Source organism: Phyllostomus discolor, chromosome 9, assembly GCF_004126475.2.
Source record: "Phyllostomus discolor isolate MPI-MPIP mPhyDis1 chromosome 9, mPhyDis1.pri.v3, whole genome shotgun sequence".
In the NCBI taxonomy this organism is placed as follows: Eukaryota; Metazoa; Chordata; class Mammalia; order Chiroptera; family Phyllostomidae; genus Phyllostomus; species Phyllostomus discolor.
In genome coordinates this window covers 94,825,882-94,849,441 of record NC_040911.2, presented here as the reverse complement: position 1 = coordinate 94,849,441, position 23,560 = coordinate 94,825,882, and the positions used below count along the sequence as shown (strand labels likewise).

Genomic DNA, 23,560 nt, shown 5'->3' with positions numbered 1-23,560 from the left:
CGTTACTATTAATATTAAATTCGAGCAGCCACCACTTACTGGCTTTCTGACCTTGGACAATTTTTCTCTGAGCCCTTCTGAGCTACTCTTCTTACCTCTGCAAGATTATTGTGAGCATTAAAATAAATAATGTATATAAAGCACAAAATAGGTCATCAACAGATGTTAATTACCTCTGTGCTCCGATATCAGCCTTAAAAAAATAAAGCAACTTCCTGGCACCAAACTCTTTATTGCTATTAAGGAAGTTCTTACCCTGAGCCTTGAATATTCCCTCCCCTTTAACCTCACTGGGCCAAACAATGCCAGTGGACACTGTTAGGTGTCATGGCCGACCAAAGTCATGAGCAGACAGATAAAGAAAAATAAAAACAAATAGAGGAAGAAGAGTTAAAAAAGAGGAGTATGTGTGGTTTAGACTACTTGAAAGATAGCAACTATTCTTTGGGGTTCTGTCAACGAGCCTTCAGACAGCTCAAGAATCTGGCCTATGTGGGCCAGAGTGACCACGATGTAGGTTTTGGTGCATTTGTATTAAATCTGAACAGACTCAAATACAGCTTTTCTGAAGCTTTTCGATAGTTTCTAAGTATCCATTCCATTCCCTGTCTTCTAGGTTTGCTGGGATGAACAGAAGCCACAGTGCGTTTTATTAGCTTTGGTTGTTTTTTAATTAGGTCATGTCTCCAGTCCTTCCCTCGGTCATTTCAGCTACAGCTGTGTCCTTCTAAGGCTATGAAGGGCTCCCTTTGATCCTTGATCCAATGGCCGTCCTCCGTTTTCCCAGGTTTGTCATCATTGTCCAGGGGTGTTATGTATTGCACGTTACAGAGTTTGGTCACCACCATCACATGTGCCCTTTGGTAGTGCCAGGAATTTTCCCACACACCAGCAGCCAATCATTTTTCTTCTTGTCCGGAGAGGCCATTGTCGGGGATTATTGCGAAAGGGAAGACCGTGGGGCTGGGTGTAGGCCAGGCTCCCGGTCCTCTCTCTCTCTCCCAGCTGATACTCTGGGCAAGGCGAGCACCTCCGGCCCGACCCCAGCTCTCATCTCAACTCTCAGCATCATCGCCATGTCCAGCTGCCTCTTCCTCCTGAAGGCGCTTGTTGTTCTCGGGTCCCTGACGTCCTGGGTGACTGTGGGAGAGCATGGTGAGCTATCCTTTGGGATCCCTGGCTGACAGTAACAGAAAGTGCCTAGAGAAGGCATGCCCTGCCTCCCGCCCAGAGCCAGGGGCCTCGTTTGCGAAGATGTTCATCTCTGTAGGATGGGATTGGTTGTGTAGGTTCTTGGGACAGCCAGGGTGGGCCTTCCTGGCTTTCTTTACCCTCTCTGGGCAAGGAGATAGGACTTCCAGTCCTGCTTTCCCCTAGAATTTCTTTTTTTTTAAAATTTATTATTATTATTATTTTATTTTCAGAGAGAGGGGAAGAGAGGGAGAGAGACACACCAATGTGTGGTTGCCTCTTGTGCACCCCCAACTGGGGACCTGGCCCGCAACCCAGGCATGTGCCCCGACTGGGAATCAAACCAGCAACCCTTTGCTTCACAGACCAGTGCTCAGTCCAGTGAGCCACACCAGCCAGGGCTCCCCTAGAGCTTCTTAAATGAGAACACTATCACCCCAACCTTTCTCTCTCTCTCTTTATCTGCAGAATGGCTGGTTCTTTAGTCGTGGTGTGAGTGTGTTTGTGGTTGTGTGGGTGAAGGGGAACACGGTCGCCCCCCCATGTCCCCTGGGGAAGAGCTGTTTCCGATGGGAGTGTTTGGAGAGACTGAAAGTTCTTGAAGTATGTTTGGCTTCCCTTCCCCATTTCTGGAGGCCCCGGCCAGTTAGCCCAACCTCACGTGATGCCTTTTGCAGTGAAAGAAGGAGAGTGCCCTCCGGACAAGAACCCGTGCCCAGATCTGTGCCAGGGGGACGAGTCGTGTCCGGCGGGGCAGAAGTGCTGCCACACGGGCTGCGGTCGCGCCTGCCGAGGAGGCATCCCGCAGGGTACGTGGGTATGAGGGGAGAGACCCTGACCTTGCCTCTGGGCTGGAGAGACCCAGAGAGAGCTTCCTGCCTCCTGCCTCCTGGACGGCTCTGGAAACCTAGCTGGCATGGAGTGCCTCTTCTTCCTCCTTTTGGGGTCTCTTCTCCTTTACCGACTCAGTGTGCCCCGTTCTTCATCTCCTATTGGGAGGGAACATGGGACCGATTGGCTCAGCCTTTAACTTCGAACCCAGGGTTCTTGTGAAGGCCGGGGAGCAAATGTGGGAAGGGAAGTTTAAGATCCTAGTGAGTGGAGGAAACCCTAGAGCCAGGCAGACCTTCTTAAGCTTTAAATAAGGCTTGAAGGGTTCTTTTTAAGTGTTTTTTTTAAAGACTTTATTTTATTTATTTTCAGAGAGAGGGGCAGGGAGGGAGAAAGAGAGGGAGGGAAACATCAATACATGAGAGACATGTCCATCGGTTGCCTCTGGCACATCCCCCCAGGTGCCCCAACAGGGAATTGAACCTGCGACCCTTTGGTTCACAGGCTGATGCCCAATCCACTGAGCTATACCAGGGCCAGGTGTTAAGTTTTCAAGGTTCAATGTCCTCCTCTCTAAGAGGGGGATAATTGTGTGTACCCCGTAGAATCGTTGTGAGGATCAGATGAGGGGCATGCGGCCAACTCAGTGAGTGTCACAGTCAATGTTCTCCTTGTTGTCACTGCCTGGGCTTTAGCACCAGGGTGGAGGGTCCTAAATGGAGCTCCCTCTGATCATCTGGTCTACTGAGCTCATGGGTACCCTCATCTCTTTTTTGGTGTCTGTCTCCCTTTCTGCTCCAGGGAGAAAAGGCGATTGTCCCAGGGCTGCTCGGAAACAATCCTGTTTCCAAAGGTGCGTCACCGACGAGACGTGTCCAGGGACAAAGAAATGCTGCCGGTTTGGCTGCAACAAGAGCTGTGTCTTCCCCGTCTCTGCACAGAAGCCGGGTAAGAAGCTCCGCCTGCACCCCAAGCTCTCTGCTCGGCCTCCTTGTTTCTTTCTCAGAGACACGCGCCCATGCCGTCTTGTTGGTTTCACTCTACTCTAAAAAACCGATGAAACGCCTCCTATATTCCGAGATCGTTTCCAAGAAAAGATACACGAAGGGTACCCAAGCCGGGAGGTTGTGTGGGAGGTGGCCCCGGCAGGCAGAGGAGGCCGGCAGAAGGGAAGTCTTGGGGTATCTGTATTTGCGGGCAGACCTGAAAGCCGTCGGGCAGTTTCCAGTCCCCGTCGTCAATTGCAGTAATTCTCTAAGAAAATCTGGGCTGGGGGCGCTGCGGAGAGGTAGCAGAAAGGATCGTGCCGCCCATGCGGGGCAGCACACGTGTCTCCATTCACTGGCTTCTGAGACTCTGTGTCCCCTCCATCCACACACGGGATGGCCATCTCCCGTTGGAAATAGGCCCTGTTGTGTTATTATCCTCACCCGAGGACCTGTTTATTGATGTTAGAAGGAGGGAAGGGAGGGAGGGAGAGAGGAAGAGAAACATGGATGTGAGAGAGAAACGTCTATCAGTTGCCTCCTGTACGTGCCTTGACGGCGGATGGAACCTGCAACCTAGGAATGTGCCCTGACCGGGAATCAAACCCACAACCTTTCAGTTTACGGGACGACGCTCCAACCATGTGAGCCACACTGGCCAGGGCAAGGCGGGTCCTTTTTTATTCTGATTCTGGCAGAGAGGCGTTTGAAAGAGGTTCCTTCTTCCTCTTACAGGGTCCCCGTGACCTGATTCTCTATTCACATATGATTTCTTTAACAGATATTTATTGAGCATTTACTATTTGCTAGAGCCAGTGATGGGGTTGTGGTACATCGTGGCAAACAAAGTGGATTCGGTCCCTGTCTTCTCGGAGCTTATAGACTAGTAGGGGAGGAAGAGGCTTAACAGATAAGCATGCAAATAAATATTAATTTCAAACTGTGACAAGGACACAGGGAGAATTGAAGGATGCTGAGAGAGAGAATAAAAAGACACTCGTTTTATTTTATTTTCTTGGAGAAACATTTTATTTACTAGGTCATCAGTCTGTTATAAAACAGGGCACTCGCTTCAGACCATGGGTGGTCCAGGAAGGCCTGTCTGAGGTGGTGACATTTCACCTGTGACCCGGAGTTGAAGTTAGCCAGGTCAAGGGTGGGATGGACATTCCAGGACGAGCGAGGCAGGTGCAGAAGTTGTTAGGCTGAGAAGGACGGTGCCACATCTGAGAAGCGGAAAGGAAGCTGGTGCGGCGAGAGTAGAGATAGGGAGGGAGAGGTCAGGGCGGGCTGTAGTTGGACTAGGGAGGTGGCGGTGGGGGGGAGGAAGGTGACACAATGGAGAGAATTTGGGGGCAGAAGTGACAGAACGGTGTGCTCTATTCCTCGGCTCCTCCCCACTCCCTAGAGAGGCCCCCAGGAGGCACTAGAAACTGCCGGTGTGTGCGCACGCCTGCCCCTTCTCACCTGCCTTTGTCTCAGTGCTGTCGCGCTGCTTTGGCTCTCTGGGGCTTCCAAACATATTGTATTATCATGTTGTCTGTTCCCCACGGCCCCCAAATACTGAGGCTACTTTCGCTGGAGAGGGGTTAGATATATACCTCAACTCCCAGAGAACTGACATTTTCATAATGTTGAATCTTTATGTCTTCCCATTTTTTCCCAAGTGTATTTGGTGCATTTCAAGGTGTTTCCTAGTCTTAAAGTATTTCTTGGTAAGTTAATGCCTGGGTTATTTTATTATCTTCTTTTTCGCCGTTTCGAATGGGATCTTGCTTTACGCCTTCCATTGTGGTTTCTAAAGGAGCTGGGGCCATTCTCTGAGCATGCGTGGCAGCACGTTGAAATGGGAAAGTGTAGGTGTTGGTTGTCGGAGAGCTGGGCTCAAGCCTGAGGCTCCCCAGTTACTGGCCAGTGGGTCCCTGGCCACGTCTCTTCTGCTTCTCTGGGCCTCGGTTCCCTGCCCTGTAACATGGAAATAATAAGCCTCGAAGGCTGTTGTGATGACTCAAGTCTGTGAAGTGTCTGGTCCTTGCTCTGCATCAGCTGACTTCCTCTCGCCTCTGCAGGTGGGCTTTGTCAGGGCTACGACTTCTAACCAGCCCCTTTTATCCAGAACCAGGATCATTTGCTCCTCCCCTGCTCTCCTCTCCTCTGAGACCCCGACACCGCCCCACACGGTGACGACCTCCTCCCTTCCAGCCAGACCTCCCCAGGGAGCAGGGGCCCAGTGGGACTGTCTGCCTGCTTAGGCAGCTCTCTTGGGCAGCCTGCCCGAGAGAGAGAATGGAGGGTTGTACTCCTTGCCAGGACTCTTGAGGCCCAGCTCTGGAACCAGAGCCTGGGAACCTGTGGCAGGCGGGTCACTCACGGCCAGCTTGCCGGGCCTGGTACAATCTGCCCAGTGTTTGAAGCTGATGGCTGCCTTGCAAGGGCTGAGGAGGAGGCTGGCCCCCTGGCAAGGCATCTTTGTGAGCCGCTCTGGGCCCTGGCCAGCCCACATGGGGCTTCCGCTTCGCCCGGAGCCGGGCAGGCTGGAGTAGCGGTCTCCCGGAGCCCGCTGGCTGAGCGGGGTTCCTGGTCCGGTGAGGGGCGGCACGGGCTGCCGTGTTGGCAGTGAAGTACTTTTCTACAGCTCCGGTCCTAGAGGGAGGCTGGACACTCACTTGGTGGGCTGGAGGCTACACCCGAGTCCACAGGAAGCTCTCCTTCCTGGGCTGTGAACAAGTCCTGCTTTCCCTAAGCTGTGGGAGAGCCAGAGGTTCAGCATGGCCTGTGCTGCTCGGTCTGGTAGGGCGGCAGGACAGTCAGGTTGTCTAGGCGCAGGGCAGATGATGCTAGGACCAGCTCCCAGGAGGCAGTTCTGGTCTGAGTGTGGGCCCGGACCCTGGTGCCTCTGCTTGCTTGCTGTGTGGCCCTGGACGAGTCCTTTCATCTCTCTGGACCTCACTTTTGGAGATAAGGACACTTACCTCATAGAGTGACAATGCGATGCCTGGGCTGCAATAACAGAATACCATGCACCGGGTGGCTCATGAACAACAAGAATTTGTTTCTCAGAGTTCCAGAAGCTGAGAAGTCCAAGGTCAAGGCGCAGGCAGATTGAGTGTCTGGCGAGGCCCTGCTTCCTGGTCCGTCTCCTTGCTGTGGCCTCACGTGGAGGGAGGGCAGTCAGGGCACTGATGCTGATGAGGCTCCACTGTCATGCCTTGGTCACCCCCAAAGGCCCCGCTTCCAGAGATCCTCACGCTGGGGGTTAGATTTCAACATGTGAGTTCCCGGGGGGCACAGACATCCTGCCTGCATCGTGCAGAGTTGAGAAGAAATGCATTTTATTTACTTATTTATTTTTAAGATTTTATTTATTTTTAGAGAGAGGAAGGGAGGGAGAGAGGGAGAGAAACATCAATGTGCAGTTGCTGGGGGTCATGGCCCGCAACCCAGGCATGTGCCCTGACTAGGAATCGATCTGGTGACCCTTTGGTTCGCAGGCCGGCGGTCAATCCACTGAGCCGCAGCAGCCAGGGCAAGAAATGCATTTTTAAAGCCTATCCAAAAGCTGCCAAGTCATGTTCGATAGCTCATAGCGAAGCCCAGCACCCCTCCATTCGAGTTCCCTCCCACCTGTCCGAAGTCCGACCTGTCTGTTCACTCACCCGTTTATTCAGTCCCTGCCCAATGCCTCCTGCCTTACACTCGGGCATCCCCTGGGGACCAAGGCAGCCAGGGTCCTTCTCACGGTGTGAGAGACGGGAGATAATCATCAACGAGTAATAATAACCACATGCTGTGACAAGTGCTGGGAAGGAAAAGAAAGAGAGGTATAGAGGGAGGATCATTTTCACTCGGAGAGTGTGGAGCTGGCCATTGGCCGGAGCACCGTGAAGAGGGAACTGCGAGGCCAGAGGCAGTGAGGTGGTGGGGGGGTGTGCTGTTCTTAAGGAGGTGGGAGGAGGTCAGTGTGGCTGGATGGAAGAGGAGGAGGGGGTGGCTCCGGCTGAGGCAGAGCCCAGACTTCGGGGCGTCTGCAGGGCCTCTCTCCAGGGCTTCATGGTAAGCGCAGTGGGGAGGCCTGGGGGGGCCCACAGAAGCAGGAGAGGCCTGGCCCAGGTTTCATTGTAAAAAGCTGCCCTGCTGGTGTGTGAAGAGTGGGCGGGGCAGGTGGAGAGGACGGCAGGCCAGTGGAGGGGGCGTCGTGGCAGGCTGGGCGAGAGTGACCGTGGCTTAGGCTGTTGTGGTGACAGCGCAGACCGAAGAGTGGCAGACATGGAGCACTCCGGCGGGCAGAGCGGGCAGGACTGGGAGAAGGAGGGGGTGGAGGTGGGCGTTGAGGAAGTACCAGGAATGGCGCTTGGGTGCCTGGCTGGAGCACTTGGGCAATGACGTGCTTCTTACCGAGGACGAGCAAGTTGGGGAGGAAGAGGTTTTGGAGAGAAGATTCAGATTATGGCCCCAGAGCTGTCCCCTTCGGCTCCCTCCTGGCCGGCCCTCCTCCCACTGCGTGAAACTTGGCCACGCCCAGGGCCCTGCGACCCTCTGTTCTGCTTGTGACAACGTGTGTGCCGTGTCCTTGGCATGGACTGACGGCACAGGCTCCTGCGTGAACCTTTTCCCCACACCTCACTGCTGGTTGTCACGGAAAACAGCACAGCAGCTGGAGACGGAGACTCTCAGAGAGGCCCGCTCGCAAGGCCGGCCTTGGCCGGCTGCTGGGAAGCTGCGTTTTGAGAGTGTCGCCACGAGCCTGAGCGATGAGAGCGTCTCAGTGGAAACTGTGAGCTTCCTTGGTGGATGGCGCGGTGCGTTCTGGTCCCCCCCGCGTGACTGCACCGGGAGAGGACCCTTGGGGGCTGGCATCTGGTTTCTTTTGGACTTTGCCTCACTTCCCTTGACGCTTTGCTTTGTGTCCTCTGCTGTAATGGATCAGAGCCACAGGCACAGCTGTGTACAGAGTCGCATTTGTCCCAGTGAACCACTGAACCCTGGATGGCCCTGGGGGCTCCCGACACGCTGGCTCGTGTATGCTTTCCTAACCCCTGAAACAGCCCGCCACTGGGGGGGCCGTCTTCTCCTCTGGCAGAACCGAGCGGAGTGAGGCCCAGCACCTGTTGATTTGTTCTGGGGTGACCCTTGTGGAGTAGGGGCTCAGAGTATATGGTTTAAAGGGCACCCCTAGAGCCGGGGTCTTGGGACCCAGTTCTGCCACCGTTGCTCTCAGGTTGGCCCCTCTCCTTTCCCAGATATCTGTTCGTTTGCAAGAGAAGAGGAGTAGGTTTCAAACTTCAGAGGGTCCTTTGTGGCTGAAGACGTCTTGGAATTTCGCTTTGCCGCCAGCAGTCGCCTCATCCCCAGGACCAGCACAGAGACCAAACCTCCTCCCTCTTCCGGGGGCGGGTGCTCCTGGCCGTGGTCACGTCGGGGCCTCGCTCAGCAAAACGGTGCGACCTGGGAGGCGTGCTACCGTACCCACCCACCCACTTTCCAGGGCACGCGGTGTAACCCCATGGCGAGTTTATGTTGCCGGGTTTTTCCCGCCAGCGAGATGTAACTGTGGGATGAGAGGCTTTGCTCTTCGTTAAATGGACTCCAGTGTTTGCCAAGCAGGTGGAGAGCTGTGGGAGGCACATCTGGGGGCTCCAGTGCCCATGTTTTCTGAATGAAAACAGTCAGGACATAGTTCCAATGTGATCTGACAATGGCGCAGTGTCTGGAGTGGGAGCTGTTCGGGAGAATCCCAGGTTGCCCGGTGAGGGCATCTTAAACGCTAACCTACGTGTGTTCTCTCTGGAGGGCCCACACTCACTTTTTCCGTCCTGGAAGACCGCCTGCGGCAGCCCGCGGGACTGTGCGAGCGTGTTCCCACTCAGGGGCGCCGAGCCAGACCTGCTGTGGTTTTCTACAAAGCCTTTAATTGCCTGTCACTTTTTTCCATTTAAAAAGCCTGGAATCTATAAACACCGAGGTGGAATGAGTCACAGCCAGCCGGTTTGGTTTGGATGTGACTTCTCTGGGCGGGCCCGCCCCGGGGAGGAGCTGGCCGGCGCCGCGTGCTTTAGGGATGGTGTGGCAGAAGGAATGCTTCCCGTGACCTGGGAGGCTGCACTCTGTCCCGCTTTCCCTCTGACTCACTGTGGTTCTGGGCGAGCCCCTCCCTCTCCTCTGGGTTTCACTCTCTCCGCAGGTGCGGTGACGGGCACGTCAGGAATGTGCGCCCGGCCGGCCGCGGCAGAAAACGAACCAAACTGGGGTTCGCTTTTCTCACGTAGCAGGAAGCCCTGAAGCAGGTGCCAGGGCTGGGGTGGCAGCTGCGTGGCGCCAACAAGGATGAGGCTGTTTCTCTCTTTCTCTTTGCGACCCTTGACTTGCTCGTTCCAGTTGCCTCCTAGTTGAAAGAAAGCTGCTGTCCCTCCCTGTGCTCTGTCTCCTTTGCGCTGGAGGAAAATGGGGGAGGGGCGGTTTGAGAGGTGCGTAGCCCTTACAGCGGGAGTGCAGGGGTTTTCCCAGCTCTGTCTCCGTTGGCGGCCCTCCCTCGTTGCAGGGAGCAGATCCTTGTAGCTGCGGGGCTCACTGCCTCTCCGAACAAACCTGGGGTTCTGTCATCCACTGTCTCAGTTGTCTGCTGCTACAGGCAAGCCATCCCCAAACTTAATGTGGGTGGGCGGGGCAGCTCTTGCACCCTCAGGGCACAGCTGAGGTCCTACTGCCGCCTGTGGCTGGGGCCTCTGCAGGGAGCTCCACAGGGCCTGGGATGTCCAGGTTGCCTCTGCTCCTCCAGGTTCTCTCTCTGGGGGCATCTCATCACGCTGCAGCCTCTCTGGCCCAAGCTGCTACATGGCATGGTGGCTGGTTTCTGAGAGGACATGCTCTCAGAGGACAGGTCCCCCGTGCGAGTGCTTATCAAGGTGGTGCTTGCAGATGTCCTGTTGGTCCTGGCAAGTTGCGTGGTCGAGCCCAGAGGCGATCTGGGAGGGGGCTCTACAAGGGCATGGATCCCAGGAGGTGGGGTTCACTGGGGGCCACCAGTGTAGACGTCTGCCACAGTCAGAAAGTGGGTGAGACCTCCACGGTGTTTTTCAAACTGCTAGTCTTGAAATGAACTTAGTAGTTTACGGCCTGCATGCAGAGCAGAAGAAGCAGAATGTAAAGTCTCAGCATTGCACATGCAGGAGTGCACCCCGATGCGCACCTGCACAGTTACCGTCTGAATGTACCCCCGGGGCATGATGAAACGTGTGTCTTGTTCTCAAGAGTCTCAGTGAAAATAGCCGGAGACGCTGGGCCGGAGCGCCTCCGGGCCCCAGCGCTCTGGTTCTACGGCAGGGCGTGGCGGCGAGTGTCCTGCTGACCCCCTTCCCTGCGAGGAGCTGTGCAGTGGGGACGAGTCCTGTCCCCCGGGGCATAAATGCTGCAGCACTGGCTGCGGCCACACCTGCCGCGGAGACATCAAGGGAGGTAGGTCGGCCCTTTGGGGGGGAAATCCTTGGGTTTGGGGGGTAGTGGTCTGCGGCCTTCTTGCTTTTCCCTTCCTGGGAGGAATTACAGTCCTTATCCTTCTTGCCCACCTGGCCCCCTCCACCCAAAGCCGCCCCTCTCCTAGGGCCAGGGGCCCCTGTTGGTGTCAAACAACCCGGGGACGGCAGCAGGGGGTGACAGGGACAGCCCCCGGGCAGGAAGACAGGCAACTTGGCTTCTGGTCTTGGTTCTGCTGCTGATTTGCTCTCTGACCTCGGATAAGCAAATGCCTCTTTTTGAGCCAATATCATCGTCTGTAAAATGAGAGAGTTGCCCCAGATCATGATCTTCTGACCTGATTCTTAGCACAAAGCTTCTCTGCCTGCAACATAAAATCGTGGTTGGAAGCAACATATAGACAACAGATAAAGCAATCCTGATCTGATTTCTTTGTTTCTTCAGTACATTTTCTCAAACACACACACGTTTTTGAGCGCCCCTGTGCCGCCAGGCGCTGCGGAACTCCGTGGCAGAATCACGGGCCCACAGGTGGTTTTAGGCAGCGTTTTCATTCCTGGGCAGCAGTCGAGGTCCTTAGGTAGCACAGAGCCCGTCGGGAAGGCAGACGAACGTGTGAATTACAATCATGTCCGATGAGAGGAGCACTGCGCGGCAGGGGCTTTGTCTGGGGTGGCAGGGAGGTCTCCCTGAGGAAGGGACACTATGAAGCCCATGCGTAGGGGAGAGGGCGGGGTCTGGGAGCCTCACGCCCTCTGCCCCCCACCCAGCCCCACCCCCACGCCCACAGAGGCGCCACCCCCCAGGCACCTCTAGGGAGCTCCCTGGGGGGCGCTCTCTGAAAACTGTTGGTCCAGGTGTTCTCTCGGGGCCCTACAGGCTCTTAGGTCCGCCAGCTTCCAGGTCTCCCAGCCGGACCTTCGGTTCAGGGATGGATTCCCCGGGAGCGCCCCCAGGTCTGAGTTCCAGGTGGGCACTCGGAGTCCGTGGAGCCCACCGCTCTGTCTCTGTACCTGTGCCCGTTCCCCCACAGGGCGGGGCGGGGCTTGTCCGCAGGTCTTGGTGGGCCTGTGCATCGTCGACTGCGTGCTGGACGAGAACTGTCAAGCCGGGCAGAAGTGCTGCAGGTCGGGCTGCGGCCGCTTCTGCGTCCCCCCAGTTCTGCCGCCCCAGCTGGCCGCGGACCCCAACAGGACCGCCAGGGCCGATTCCGAATTAGGTGAGTGCAGCCCGGCATCCCAGACACAAAGGGCTTCCCTGCTCTGTGCGAGCACTGGCTTAGCTTCGGGGCAGGAGGCTTCAGGGGGCCCGAGTGTCTGCCCTGAGGAGGCTAGTTGGGGGGAAAGATGGTATGTTCCAAACGCTTGTGTCGGGAATACGGGCTTTCACAGAGGGTGGGGCTCCTTGGGGAGGTCTTTCTGCTACCAGCAGGGTTGGAGCTGGGCCCCGAAGGTGGGGTGGGATGGGACACAGGGAGGATGGCCCGGAGGACACGCCGGTAATGGTTAGTCAGGGCACAGAGGGCGGAGTGCAGGTGACGTGTCTGGGGAGCCGGGGCTGGGAGGGGGCGAGAGTGGGCACAGGAGGAGATGGGCTGTTGTTAGGACAGGAGCTACACACTGACGTCTGAGCGAGAGAGCCTTCCACGCCTGTGAGCACCGGCTTGTCCAGGAAGCCGGGAGCCAATCGAGGCTTCCGAGAGCAGTGAATGCCACGCTTCTCCAGGGAGGAGGGAGACACTGGGGGGAGCTGGAGCCGGGAGGGCGAGGCTGTGACTTGACGTTCCTTCTTGCAGAGACCCGGGTGCCCTAGCTGCCTTGATGTGTCCTGACGGCCAGGGGCCTGTCCTGGAGGCCAGGAGAGGATGGTGCCTGGGGCCTGTGGAACTCGCAGGGGCTCTCCCTGCCCTCTCCACTCTGCTGCCCCTCGCTCCGCAGAAACAGCCCTGGGGTCGGGCAGTGGGCGGGTGGGGGGGGGGTGGTTGGTGCTTTTGTCCCCAATAAAGGCTGGTGCTGACTCTCTTGTCTGGACTGTTTGAGGACTAAAGTGAAGGAAGCGGGGTTGGGGGGGTCTGGGCGTGGCTGCGGGGTTCTGGGGCTCGTCTGGGAAGGGTTGGTGATCCAGTCTTCCCCTGAACACCAGCATGGCAGCTGGTTGGGTGCCGCTAGGGCAGAGATGGGTGGCAGATAAAACTTGGGGTGACTTGCCAGAGGTGTCCGTGTCCAACCTCAGGAGTAGGACAGTCGGGCCTCTTTTGGGGTCTGCTGACCTTGCTTTTATCAGAGGGTGTAGGTTGGGGATGGGACTGGGCTGAGGGGCTGGTTTACTGTGGCCACTTGGATGCTCCCGCCTCGGGCCGCCTTCCCTGAGTCCAGCCCTTGGCTCCCAGACGGACAGCTGGGCTCCTCCGGGAGCTTTACCGTGGGGAGGGGATGTTTTAGGTTCTCAGAACCAAGACAGCTTCTAAAAACTGTGTTTTTGTGTACACAAAATGGATCATATTCTGCATCATGGAGGTCTTTTGTCATCACATATGTTCTTCTAATAGAATGTCATGAAAATAGCTGATTTAACTAGCCATCTCTTGTTGGCCATCAGTATCCTCATACCTGTAAATCTTGACTGACTTTTGCCCATACATCCGGGGAAATCCTTAGCAGCAGAATTCCAGGTTTTGAAAGAGAGCCTGGCGAAAAATAGGCCCTCGATGACTATTTGCTGCATGGAAGAAGGGATGTGATTCTCTAGTCTGTCCATCAGGAGTTTGTTGGGCTGTCGGTCACAGGAAACCCGGCTCACAATGGCTTAGCCAAAACCAACATCGAATCCGCTCACGCCGGAGCCTGGGGAGAAGCGGCAAGGCTGGGTCAGCGGCTCGGCCGCGGAACCGGTGACCGGACTCCTTCCTTCTCCACCACATCTGCGTGTTGGCTTTTGTCCCCATGCCAGTCAGCTCACAGGGCTGGGGGCAGGTGGGGGGAGGGTGACCGCTGCAGCTCTAAGTGTGACAGCAGGAGGAGGGTCCGTGTAGAGGACAGTGGCGAAAAGACCCCCTCAAATAGCCAAACACCTTGGAAAGTTATCCCAAAGGGTGCTGTTCTTTTAGCGACAGAGGACGTGTGCCCCAGAAGCTGCCCGCTCCCCAGACTGCCCAGCCCACCTCACTGGCCGGCTAGGGGGGAACGTGGCTCTCAGATTCATCAGGCTTCATCCCCGGGCTGAGGCTGGGGCCCACCTAGAGGAAAACACTAGGTTCTACGGATGAGCCAGGCAGGAGAGAATGCTTCGGGGACAGGTAGGCAGTGAACCAGCTGTGTGTGCCGTGAGTGGGCAGAGGGCGTGTGCAGTCAGCGGTTGGACACAGTGCTGAGTAGGCGGGGCTGTTAGAACTCGGAGAAGGAAGAGGCGTTGGTGCTCGCCTTGGAAATCGCAAACATGCTTTAAGGGAAAGAGGCGAGGTACGACTAAAAAAATTTCCCATCACTGAGGTGGGGTTTTTTGTCCCTTTTTCTGGCCCTGTGCTCCCATTTGAGTGTGGAATTCTGGGTTCTGCCCGCTTGAGGACCTGCATCGCCTGGAGCAGAGCAGGCGTGGGCCAGCGTGCCTGATCTGAAAGAATGGCTGGGTTGAGTCCCTCAGCGGCCACTGGAGAGACGGGGGAGGCGGGCGCCTGTGGCTCCAGGCTCTTGTCACCGGGGACTGGGAGGCACTGGTGTCCGTGTGATAGGCTGCTGACTTTTGTCAGATCCCCCTGTCATTTTATTGTTTATTAAAAAAACAAATACATGTACATAGTTAAATCAGTAAAGAAGGCTTTCAATGAAAAACAATGGCCTGGGAATCTCAAAATACTGTCAGATGATTTTCTGTGGGGTGGGGAGTGGGACTAGAGAAGGAGCTGCAAGCCCCAGGCAGCTCAGGCTGAGTGCCAGGGGAGGGGTCCTTTCTAGATCTTTCCCTGCCACCTGGGGCAGCAGCACACCCATGTCCATGTTGGAGCTGCAGATTTACCTATAGGTAGCAATGACAGGGGAGGGAGACAGAGAGAGAGTGGGGAGGGAGAAGAAAGAGAGAGAGCGCATGAGCGAGTACAAGCCCTGAATTTGAATTTGGGATTTTGTTGGAGGAAGAAGTCAAGAGTTGACAGAGGTGAGGGTGTTCAGTGGTCAGTGAGGGCTCAAGGTCTATTTGAGCCCTGGCTGCTGTGACTCGGTTGGAGCATCGTCTCATAAACCAGAAGTTTGCAGGTTTGATCCCCGCCATGCATGCTGGGTCCCCTGTCCCGTCCCGCATGCGTATGGTCCCTGGTCCAGGCACATAAGGGAGGCAGTTAATCCATGTTCCTCTCTTGCGTTGATGTTTCTCTCTCTCTCTTCCTCCTCCTCTGAAAGCTATGAAAATGTGCTAAGTGAAATAAGCCAGGCGGTGAGGGACAAATACCATATGACCTCACCTTTAACTGGAACCTAATCAACAAAAGGAAAAAGCAAGCAAAATATAGCCGGAGACATTGAAATTAAGAACAATCTGACAGTAACCAGAGAGGAGGTGGGAGGGGATAAGGGGGGAAGGGTTTTCAGGAACAACTACAAAGGACACATGGATAAAACCAAGGGGTGAGGGAGGTGTAAGCCACGGAGGGAGGAGGGTTTGGCTGAGGTGTGGGGAGTGGTGGGAAATAAATGCAGACGACTGTAATTCAACAACAATAAATAATTTTAAAATAAACCCCCCAAATACAATAAAAGCTATGAAAACATGTCCCCAGGCGAGGATAAAAAATGACTTATTTGAAGTGGTGGAGGACTCAGATGCTACCCCCTCAGACCCTGGGCGCAGTGGTGTTTTGGATACCGGTGTGGGAGCAGCAATGGCCGGGTTTTGAGGGGCGTCTTTGCTGAGTGCCTTTCTCCTTAGAGCCACCAGAGGGCAGCAGAAGTCTGTCATAGACCATTTTCCGGTCAGAGAAGGGGAGGTGGTATTGACCCCACAAAAAACATTATTCTAGAAGCCTGCTTACAAAGTGATCATTGAGTGCCACCCAGCTTTTCAAGGCCCCTTTGAGAAAACGTTACATAGCTGCGTCTCTACTCTAGGTTTCTACCGAATTGCACTTAGTAAATTAGGACCTAACCTTATGCCCTCCCTTGGCGTCTGATGTGGAATGCTTCGGTGGTTTTGGTAACATTGATCTTGGGAACATTAACCATCATGTTGTATCAACATATCATGTACAAAACCACAGAGTAAATTCTTTTTGTAGCTCAGGGTCAGGAAAAAGTTTCTTTTGTAATGTGCTAATGAAAAATGGGCAGGGAAATCACTTATTGGGCACCCCTGGTGTTGCCAGGCCCCGGGACTGGTGCTTTCTGGAGCTGATGTTTCATTTTTGCCTTGGCTACCAGGAAGCCAAGAGCTCGGTTTTGGAGTTTGGCCTGGGTATGAATCTAGACTCTTTTGCTGCTTAATAGCCCCGGGCAAAATGAGTGAGGAAAACCTTCTCACACTGCGCACCTCAGAGGGTTGCTGGGAAGAGTGAATAAATGAAGAAAGCACCCAGCACACAGCCAGACAGAGGACGCACACTCAACAAATGTTAGCTAGTGTAATTCAGCTTTTCTGACGCAATTCATTGCCTCCTGTTACCCACTTTTATTGCTTGTCTCTGCTCCTTTTTGTGGTTGGCTTAATGATGTTCAGTTTCGTGTCTTTTGTTTTACACTGTTAGCTTTCTCAGATCCTGTTTGGAACAAGATGAGGTATGCATACCTGAGAGGTTAGTACCAGTGGAGTTCCTGGGCAGAAAGAAACATCTAGAATAGCGCCCTTGAATAGAAATATGTGAATCACATGTGTGATTTCCAGTTTCCTAGTAGTTATCTTAAAATAGTAGAAAGTTTGGTGCTTTCTCAGAAAGTTATTACCATATGGCCCAGCAATCCCACTCTCAGGTATATATACCCCTGAAAGAATTGAAAACAGGTGTTCAAGCTAAAATTTACACATGGATTTTTTTGCTCGGCCACACTGAAGTCATGTGATCAGTCTGTTTGGACGCCAAGACCCACGGGGGAGGGGGGTCTCGGGGCCGACGATGTTGGACACCCACGGCGCAGAGGCGTTTGTGGTGAAGGTCCGGGGCTTGCCCTGCTCTCGCTTGGTGGACAAAGTGCAGCATTTTTCTCTGATGCAAAGTTCAAAATGGGGCTCAAGGCGTTCGTTTCATCTGCTCCAGAGAAGGCAGACCGAGTGGCGAGGCTGTTGTTGAACTTGAATCAGAAGAGGATGTCGAATTGGCCCTGAAAGAAAGACAGAGAAACTGGGGGACACAGATATGTTGGAGTGCTCAAGTCAAACTACGTTGACACGGACGAGACAGTCCCGACACCGCCAGCGATGGCTCCCTGCGGCTCCGAGGACTCCCCTTTGGATGTAGCGAGGAAGAAATCGTTCGGTTCTTCTCAGGGTTGGAAATCATGCCAAATGGGATGACACTGCCGGTGGACTTCTGGGGTGGGAGTACGGGGGAGGCCTTCGTGCAGTTTGCTTCACGGGAAATAGCCGAAAAGGCCCTGAAGAAACACAAGGAAAGAACAGGGCTCAGGTATATCGAAATCTTTAGGAGCCGCCGAGCTGAAGTTAGAACTCATTGTGGTCCACCACGCACACTTACGGCCGTGCAGCGGCCGGGTCCCTGTGACAGAGCTGGCGCTGGCAGAGGGCATAGCCGGGTTGGCAGGGGAGCTGGCTTTGAGAGGACGAGGTGTGGTGCTTACGGTGGAGGTTATGGAGGCTGCGATGATTACAATGGTTGTAACGATGGCGATGGTTTTGGGTCAGACAGATTTGGGAGCGACCTCAGTTATTGTGTTTTCAGGAACGTCTGACCCCAGAAACGGGCCCAGTGGCTCTACTGTCCAGAGCGCACCTGGACGCTGTGTACGCATGTGGGGGTTACCTTACAGAGCTCCTGAGAATGACATTCATAACTTTTTTTCGCCGCTCAACCCTGTGAGAGTACACATTGAAACTGGTCCTGATGGCAGAGTAACTGGCGAAGCAGAAGTCGAGTTTGCAACTCGTGAAGATGCTGTGGCAGCTATGTCCAAAGACAAAGCAAATACGCAACACAGATACGTAGAACCTTCCCGAATTCTACAGCAGGAACAAGCGGTGGTGCTTATGGCAGCCAAACAGCGGGAGGCAATGGCTCGTGAAACCAGTCCGGTTAGCCAGCAGCTGAGTGGTGGTGATGGAGGCGGCTACAGCGGCCAGAGCAGCATGAGCCGCTACGACCAAGGTTTCACAGGGAAACTCCAGTGGTTTTCAATCGAATGTTGCATGGGCCGCCCAGGAGCGGCGCACAGCAGCTACTGCAGAAACGGAAGCCGTGCGTGTGTGGGAGGGGCCGGAATGGGAGGGGCGTCCAGCTGTGCAGTGTGAGTGGCGGATGGGGCATGTAATCCATCCGCGTCGCTGACTCTCGGTCTGTGTTACTTGAATGAAAAAAAGAAAACTGTAACAGTGTTGCAATACCAGCTTGTGACGGAGGCTTTAAGTGGAAACCAGGAGCGTTTTTAAGACTTCCGGTTCGGTGTCTTTGACCACAACTGTCGTCTAGGATGTGACGACTGAGTTGAGTAAACTACACCTGTTAAACGATTTTTCGCTTTTCTCAAGTTAGTTGTATTGTACAATGCACTTAAGCAGTGAGTGTATTCAGGTTAGCGCAGTTGAATTATGTTAAATGTTGCTCACACCACGTTACCCTGAACACTGTTCGGAAGCAGGTTAGAAGACATGCTTTTTTGGTAAAACTCAGTGAAGGAGCTGTCTCTCCAATTAAAAGGGAAACATTTGGCATGTTTGTTAATTCTAGTTTTCATTTAATAACTTCTAATTTAATAACTTCTAAGGCATGTGAGGTTAAGCTTTTTTTTTTTTTAAGTTAATGGGGAAAATCTCAGACACAATACCAATACTGTAGGACTTTGGTCTCGGTGTTTGCATGACATTCCAAGGCCTTGATTTAAGTCTTCCGTTGCATCGTGAGTTCCTTTTAGACGTATTGCACTAAGTGAAACTTGTCAAATAAATCTTCCTTTGAAAAAAAAACCTTACACACAAATGTTCACAGAATCACTATTTGCAATAGCCAAAAAATGGAAGCCACCCAAATGTCTATGAACAGATAGATGGGTAGGCAAAAGGTGACCTGTGCATTCAGTGGAGTACGGTTCCGCCAGAAAACGAGTGAAGTACTGAGACATGCTCACATCACGGTTGAACCTTGGAAACACTGTGTGGAGTGGGAGCAACCAGCTGCAAAGGCCACCTACTGTGTGATTCTATCTGCATGACACACCAGAATGGGCGAATCCAAGCACATGGCGGGTGATACAATGTAGAGACTTAGGATTGTCACCCTCCCCTGAAGCCTGCTGCATTCTCTTCCAGCAGGCAGGGACATTATTGCCGGGCCACCTTGCCTCTGTGAAGATTTGGCCTCATGCTTTGTCAGGGCGGATCTGATCGAATAATCCCCTAGCTCTAGGATGGATGCGTTAGTCCTGAGTGTTGTCTGCCCTCCTAGGCCACGGTTCTCCCAGGCTTTCAGTTGAAAGCTGAGGTGTCTGTCAAGTCCCTCCGACCGGTCAGGGTTCGGACTTGAACGTCATCTCTGACAGGCAGCAGTTGAAATGCCTGTTCAGTTTTCCAGCCTCCCTGACCTTGCTCACCACAAAACCTTGGAGTCTGACCTGCACGGGAGAGTCTGAGGGGTTACCCAAGGGTTGGAGAGACGTTTATGGAAAGATTTGGGGGGTTTCCCTTTGTGGTTCTCTCCTCCCTGGCTTTCCCACTCAGTAGGTAGCTGCTCTGGTAGTCGGTCCTGACACCACACTCCCCTGACTGCTCAGGGCCCCAGGCGGTGGCTTTCTGCTTGGCCTTCATCTGCCACGAGTGGGTGGGAGTCGGGACAGTCCTCCGTGCAAGGGCTGTGTGAAATGGATCTCTCCCCGGGGCGGACCTTTTCTTCCAGGTGCCTTAAAGCAGGGTTTTTTAAATTTGTTTTTCCTTTTTACGTTTTTGTCAAGATGTGATCATCGTTATCCATAGAACAGTTATTTGATAATAAGCTCTTCTGCCGTTATGAGAACCAGAATTCCCGAATGGTCTCTTAAAAACATCTCTCTCCTTCTCGAAACCCTCATTGTTCTCCATCCCAGCTGGAATGAAGTCAGACTTCTTTCCCTGACACGCAAAGCGCTACGTGACCCGGACCCTGGGGACCTTTCTGTCCTTGCTGTGCCCACAGCCCCGCGGGGCGCATCCAGTCCTCTGACTCCGTCGCGCTCTGCTGGGCTCAAGGTCTGCGCACACTGCTCCCCGTGATGGCGATACCCGTGCCCCTGTGCCCAGCGCTGCTTCGGACGTCAGCCCAAATGTTACTTCCCCTGGAAACTGGTTACGAATCTGCGGGTAGACTACGTTCCCCTTGGCCACCTGCTAATGTCACCCCGTGTCTCTTTTGTAGAGCTTGTATCACAGTCTGTCGTCAGGTGCTTGAGGGGTTGCTGGACTGTGTGCCTCCCCTCCACACTGTCACGAGGACAGGGCATGGACCTCTTTGCTCATTACCTCTCCCTGTGCCTTGTCTCGTGGCATCTGGCTGGTAGCACATGCTCAGTGAAGGTGCTGAAAGGATGGAGGAGTCGGAAACATTGCATCGTGCGTGAGAAATGTTCCCAACTGCGTGTCTAGGCGCTAAGATGTGAATGAAGCCCCGAGACACCATGAGGCACGTGTCAAATCACCTGACGTGTCAGACCTTCAGCGCCAGGATGCGTACCATGCCACAGCTGGAGGAGGTGGCCTTGTAGGTCGCTTCCCCTCCCCAAACCCAGGCACTCATAAAGAGATAAGAGAAGTCGAGACAAGAGCACAGTGTGGGAAGCAGTAATAATATGGGACAAGACACGGGGGACTTGGATAGTGGGTGGAATTATGATTTTTAACCACAAACACTGTGTGTCCTGCCCGGGTCCAGGGCCTAAAAAATATATACGTGCTGCTCGAGGATCATTGTTCCGGCAACAGCAGGTAGAATCACAGAGGCTGGGAAGGAGCCAGGTCCCAGACGAGTCTGATACAGCGACCCGGCAGGGTGGGGCTGGTGCCAGGCTGCCGAACACAGGTGTGACCGAGGGGGGACTGAGCCAGCAGACCCAGGGAAGGCCAGACTTGGGAAGGGTTGGACGTGCTCTCTCTCCTAATCTGGTTTTTTTTTTTTCCCCTCTGCTACAGGAGGAGATGGAAGGGGGCGGGGCTGGATGGGGAAGAGACTGCAGTCCTGGCGACGATCCTTCTGCGTCTCCCCTCCTCTACCTCGCTGTCAGGCTCTTCTCCGCACCCGGATGTGCGGGCCACGTACAGAGCGTCTCTCCCACGACAGCCAGCCTTGCGCCCCCTTCCGAGAGCTGCTCCACCAAATCCCTTCTCTGCGGGGCCCTTGGAACCGGAAAGTAAACCACGCGCAAACCACTTCTCATGTCCTAAGGACCATTTCCCCTGTCAGTGTCTACAGGGACCAGAGATGACCTCCGGGGGAGACCAGAGTCAGGGCCGTAGTGTTTTCACCTGTCTTTGGGGCACATCCTTGGACCTTGTTTTATCTTTGCCCCCTTTTACCAGTGACCGTCGCCTCAAACTACCTCACTGGAACGTACCATGAAACCCACCTGGGTCTGTTGTAGGTTTATGGCCCGTGTTACTTCTTTTGTGTGGGAGCTTTGTCGGGGAGGGTCTGCAGTTCTGGAGGAAAGCCCGCAGGTGCCAGGGGGCCCTGTGCCTCTTTGCTGGCACCCGTGGGCGCTTGTGTGAGCCCCCCTTCAGCACCACAGGCAGCACACACGCACCTCTTTCCCAGAGGCACATTCAGGGCTGAGCGAGAAGGAAACCGGGGCGATCGCTCAAGCGCCCAGACGAAACCTGGAAACCTGAAGCGAACTGGATTTTGGGTAGCTATCGTCTCCCATTCTTTGTCTCCAGGAAGCTCATTACTTACAAGAATTCTTTGGAATGTTAGCATAGAGCCCCGAGACACTTTTCGAGGAAGTTCCTCGAGGCTTCTTGATATGTATCCCCGTGTTTCCCCAGAGGCAGAGGGAGGCAGGTCTTCAGAACCCACGACGGGGCAGCTCTGTGTTGCCAGGGCCAGCACGGTTTCATCTGCACTCAGGATGCTCTGGGAGACGAGGCTCTGATTCGATGCCCGGCAGCTGCTGTCTTGTCTCGTTTGTCCTGATCTGTGCATTCATGTGTTTGCACGGGAGTAACCCCTGCTCAAGGGGCCAGAAGGGCATCTCTCACCGAGGCTTTCTCCCGGTTCCCAAGACTTGGCTGCACCCATCCTCCAGCAGCTGGGTCCCCGTCGTTGGGGCCGAGCTAGAAGGCTCACAGGTGGGCCGACCCTGGGCTACAGTTCCTCCTGTTGTTTATGCCCTGAGAACACTGGCCTCAGCTGGTCACATCACCACACTTACCTGTGAGGCCGGGCACAGGATGAGAACTAGGAAGAAGGCAGTTAGGGCAAAGGGGAATGCCCTTCCATGCTCAGCGGCCTGGCCTGCTTTAAGACTTGTGGCTCTAGACGTGACGTCACAATGTCTACATTACTGGCACCTGGGACACTGGAGACATTTCCCTAGAACAGGAGCATGGTTGGGGATTGCATGCTCACTGATTTGGGGCAGATGAAATAATTTAATGATGATGATTTCAGTGCCACCTGCATGGAACGTCAGTGGGGTCGGTGACCAAATACGGAAACACATTGTATTTCATCAGGTCTTGCCGAGGACATCTCAACAGCGACTGGCTTTATACTGACCGACTCATGACGTGGGGAGGGTGGGCCTGCAGGGAGGTTCCTGTCTGGTTTGTGTCGGGAGGATCTAGGATGGGATGGGATTGGGCCAGTGCTGACACACAGGGGTTTCTCAGTTGAAATTGCGCGTGTGTAATCAGCATGAAAGGGAAATCTGGGCAAAGAAAGGCACAAAAATGTTAAATAAAAAAAAAACAACAACACCCCTCCAAGAAATAGGCCTGTTTATGGACTCAGAACAATGTTGGGTGAGAATAAAACAACTCTTCTTCTCATAAAGAGTCGTCCTTCTTCCTTGCTTTCTCCTTCCGGCATATCAAGTTTTCGGTTTTTCTTCACCGGGATCTGTCCCTGTTAATAAATGAACGGATGCAGAGATTACTGCTGTCGTCACGGGCAGGCTCAGTGGGCCCTTTCCCTCTCCAAGAACCCCTCGCTGTGCTTAGTGCCAGCACCCCTCCTGATCCCCACATCTCTCCACAGAATACAGTGGGCAAATACAGTGCTGACCTCCGAGGGTATGCCAGTCAATTCTAACGTGCTGTCCCCACTCCTGAGCGGAAGGCTGTGGCTGCACCGTTTACTACGGACACTGAAGCGAGAGACTTGCCTTCCCCTGCCGCCCTGACGCTCCCCGCTGCCCTGTGAACTGCGCCAGCGGGAAGGTGTTGGACAGGATGGCAGAGGCCCGAGGCCCCGATGGTGGCAGGGACGTGCTGGCTGAGTCTCAGTCCACACGTCCTTGTGTGAGTGAACTTGGAAAATCATTAGCCTCTCTGGGTTTCAGTCTTCACAGCCTCAGAGGAGTTGTGTTGGACTGAAGGACCCGAGACATTGAAATTCGTGCCTATGACAGATCGTCCCCAACTCAGGTGTAATTTCTGGCCCCATTGCTCAATTTCCCCTGGGCATTCACTTGATTTTTCCTGAAAAACCCCTGGTCCCTGATATTTGGTGTCATTGGAGGTGGGGCGAGGAGCCGAGAGACTTACTTTTCAGGAATACAATACGATTCACAGTCATGTTTATGTTTGAAGTTGTTTCTGTTGCCTGAACAGCCGGAGAAGATGAAGAGCTCGCACAGAAACGTGAGGGTGTTGTAGTAGTATCTGGTCAGGGTTAACTTGCAGGTGCCATACACAGGAGGGTAGTTGCAGAACTCTGTGCGTGAGAAATGCCACGGTCAGGCTTTCTT

General features: G+C 54.2%; 1 protein-coding gene and 1 pseudogene across 1 annotated transcript; both read left to right on the top strand.

The window, feature by feature from the left end:
* The first annotated feature begins 440 nt into the window (after positions 1 to 440).
* Positions 441 to 12,484, top strand: WFDC3 (WAP four-disulfide core domain 3). The gene is made up of 7 exons (XM_036009885.1): positions 441 to 787; positions 1,067 to 1,155; positions 1,869 to 2,000; positions 2,824 to 2,970; positions 10,329 to 10,460; positions 11,512 to 11,697; positions 12,274 to 12,484. The coding sequence occupies exons 1-7, from the start codon at positions 765 to 767 to the stop codon at positions 12,288 to 12,290; spliced, it is 726 nt and encodes a 241-aa protein (XP_035865778.1). The 5' UTR covers positions 441 to 764; the 3' UTR covers positions 12,291 to 12,484.
* Positions 12,485 to 16,572: 4,088 nt separating this feature from the next.
* Positions 16,573 to 17,941, top strand: LOC114506889 (annotated as a pseudogene).
* Positions 17,942 to 23,560: the final 5,619 nt, after the last annotated feature.

Coding starts and splice junctions, on each gene's coding strand:
- WFDC3 (XM_036009885.1), top strand. CDS start 765: ATGGCCGTCCTCCGTTTTCCCAG. Junction 1,156..1,868: donor GGTGACTGTGGGAGAGCATG/GTGAGCTATCCT, acceptor TGCCTTTTGCAG/TGAAAGAAGGAGAGTGCCCT. Junction 2,001..2,823: donor CCGAGGAGGCATCCCGCAGG/GTACGTGGGTAT, acceptor TTTCTGCTCCAG/GGAGAAAAGGCGATTGTCCC.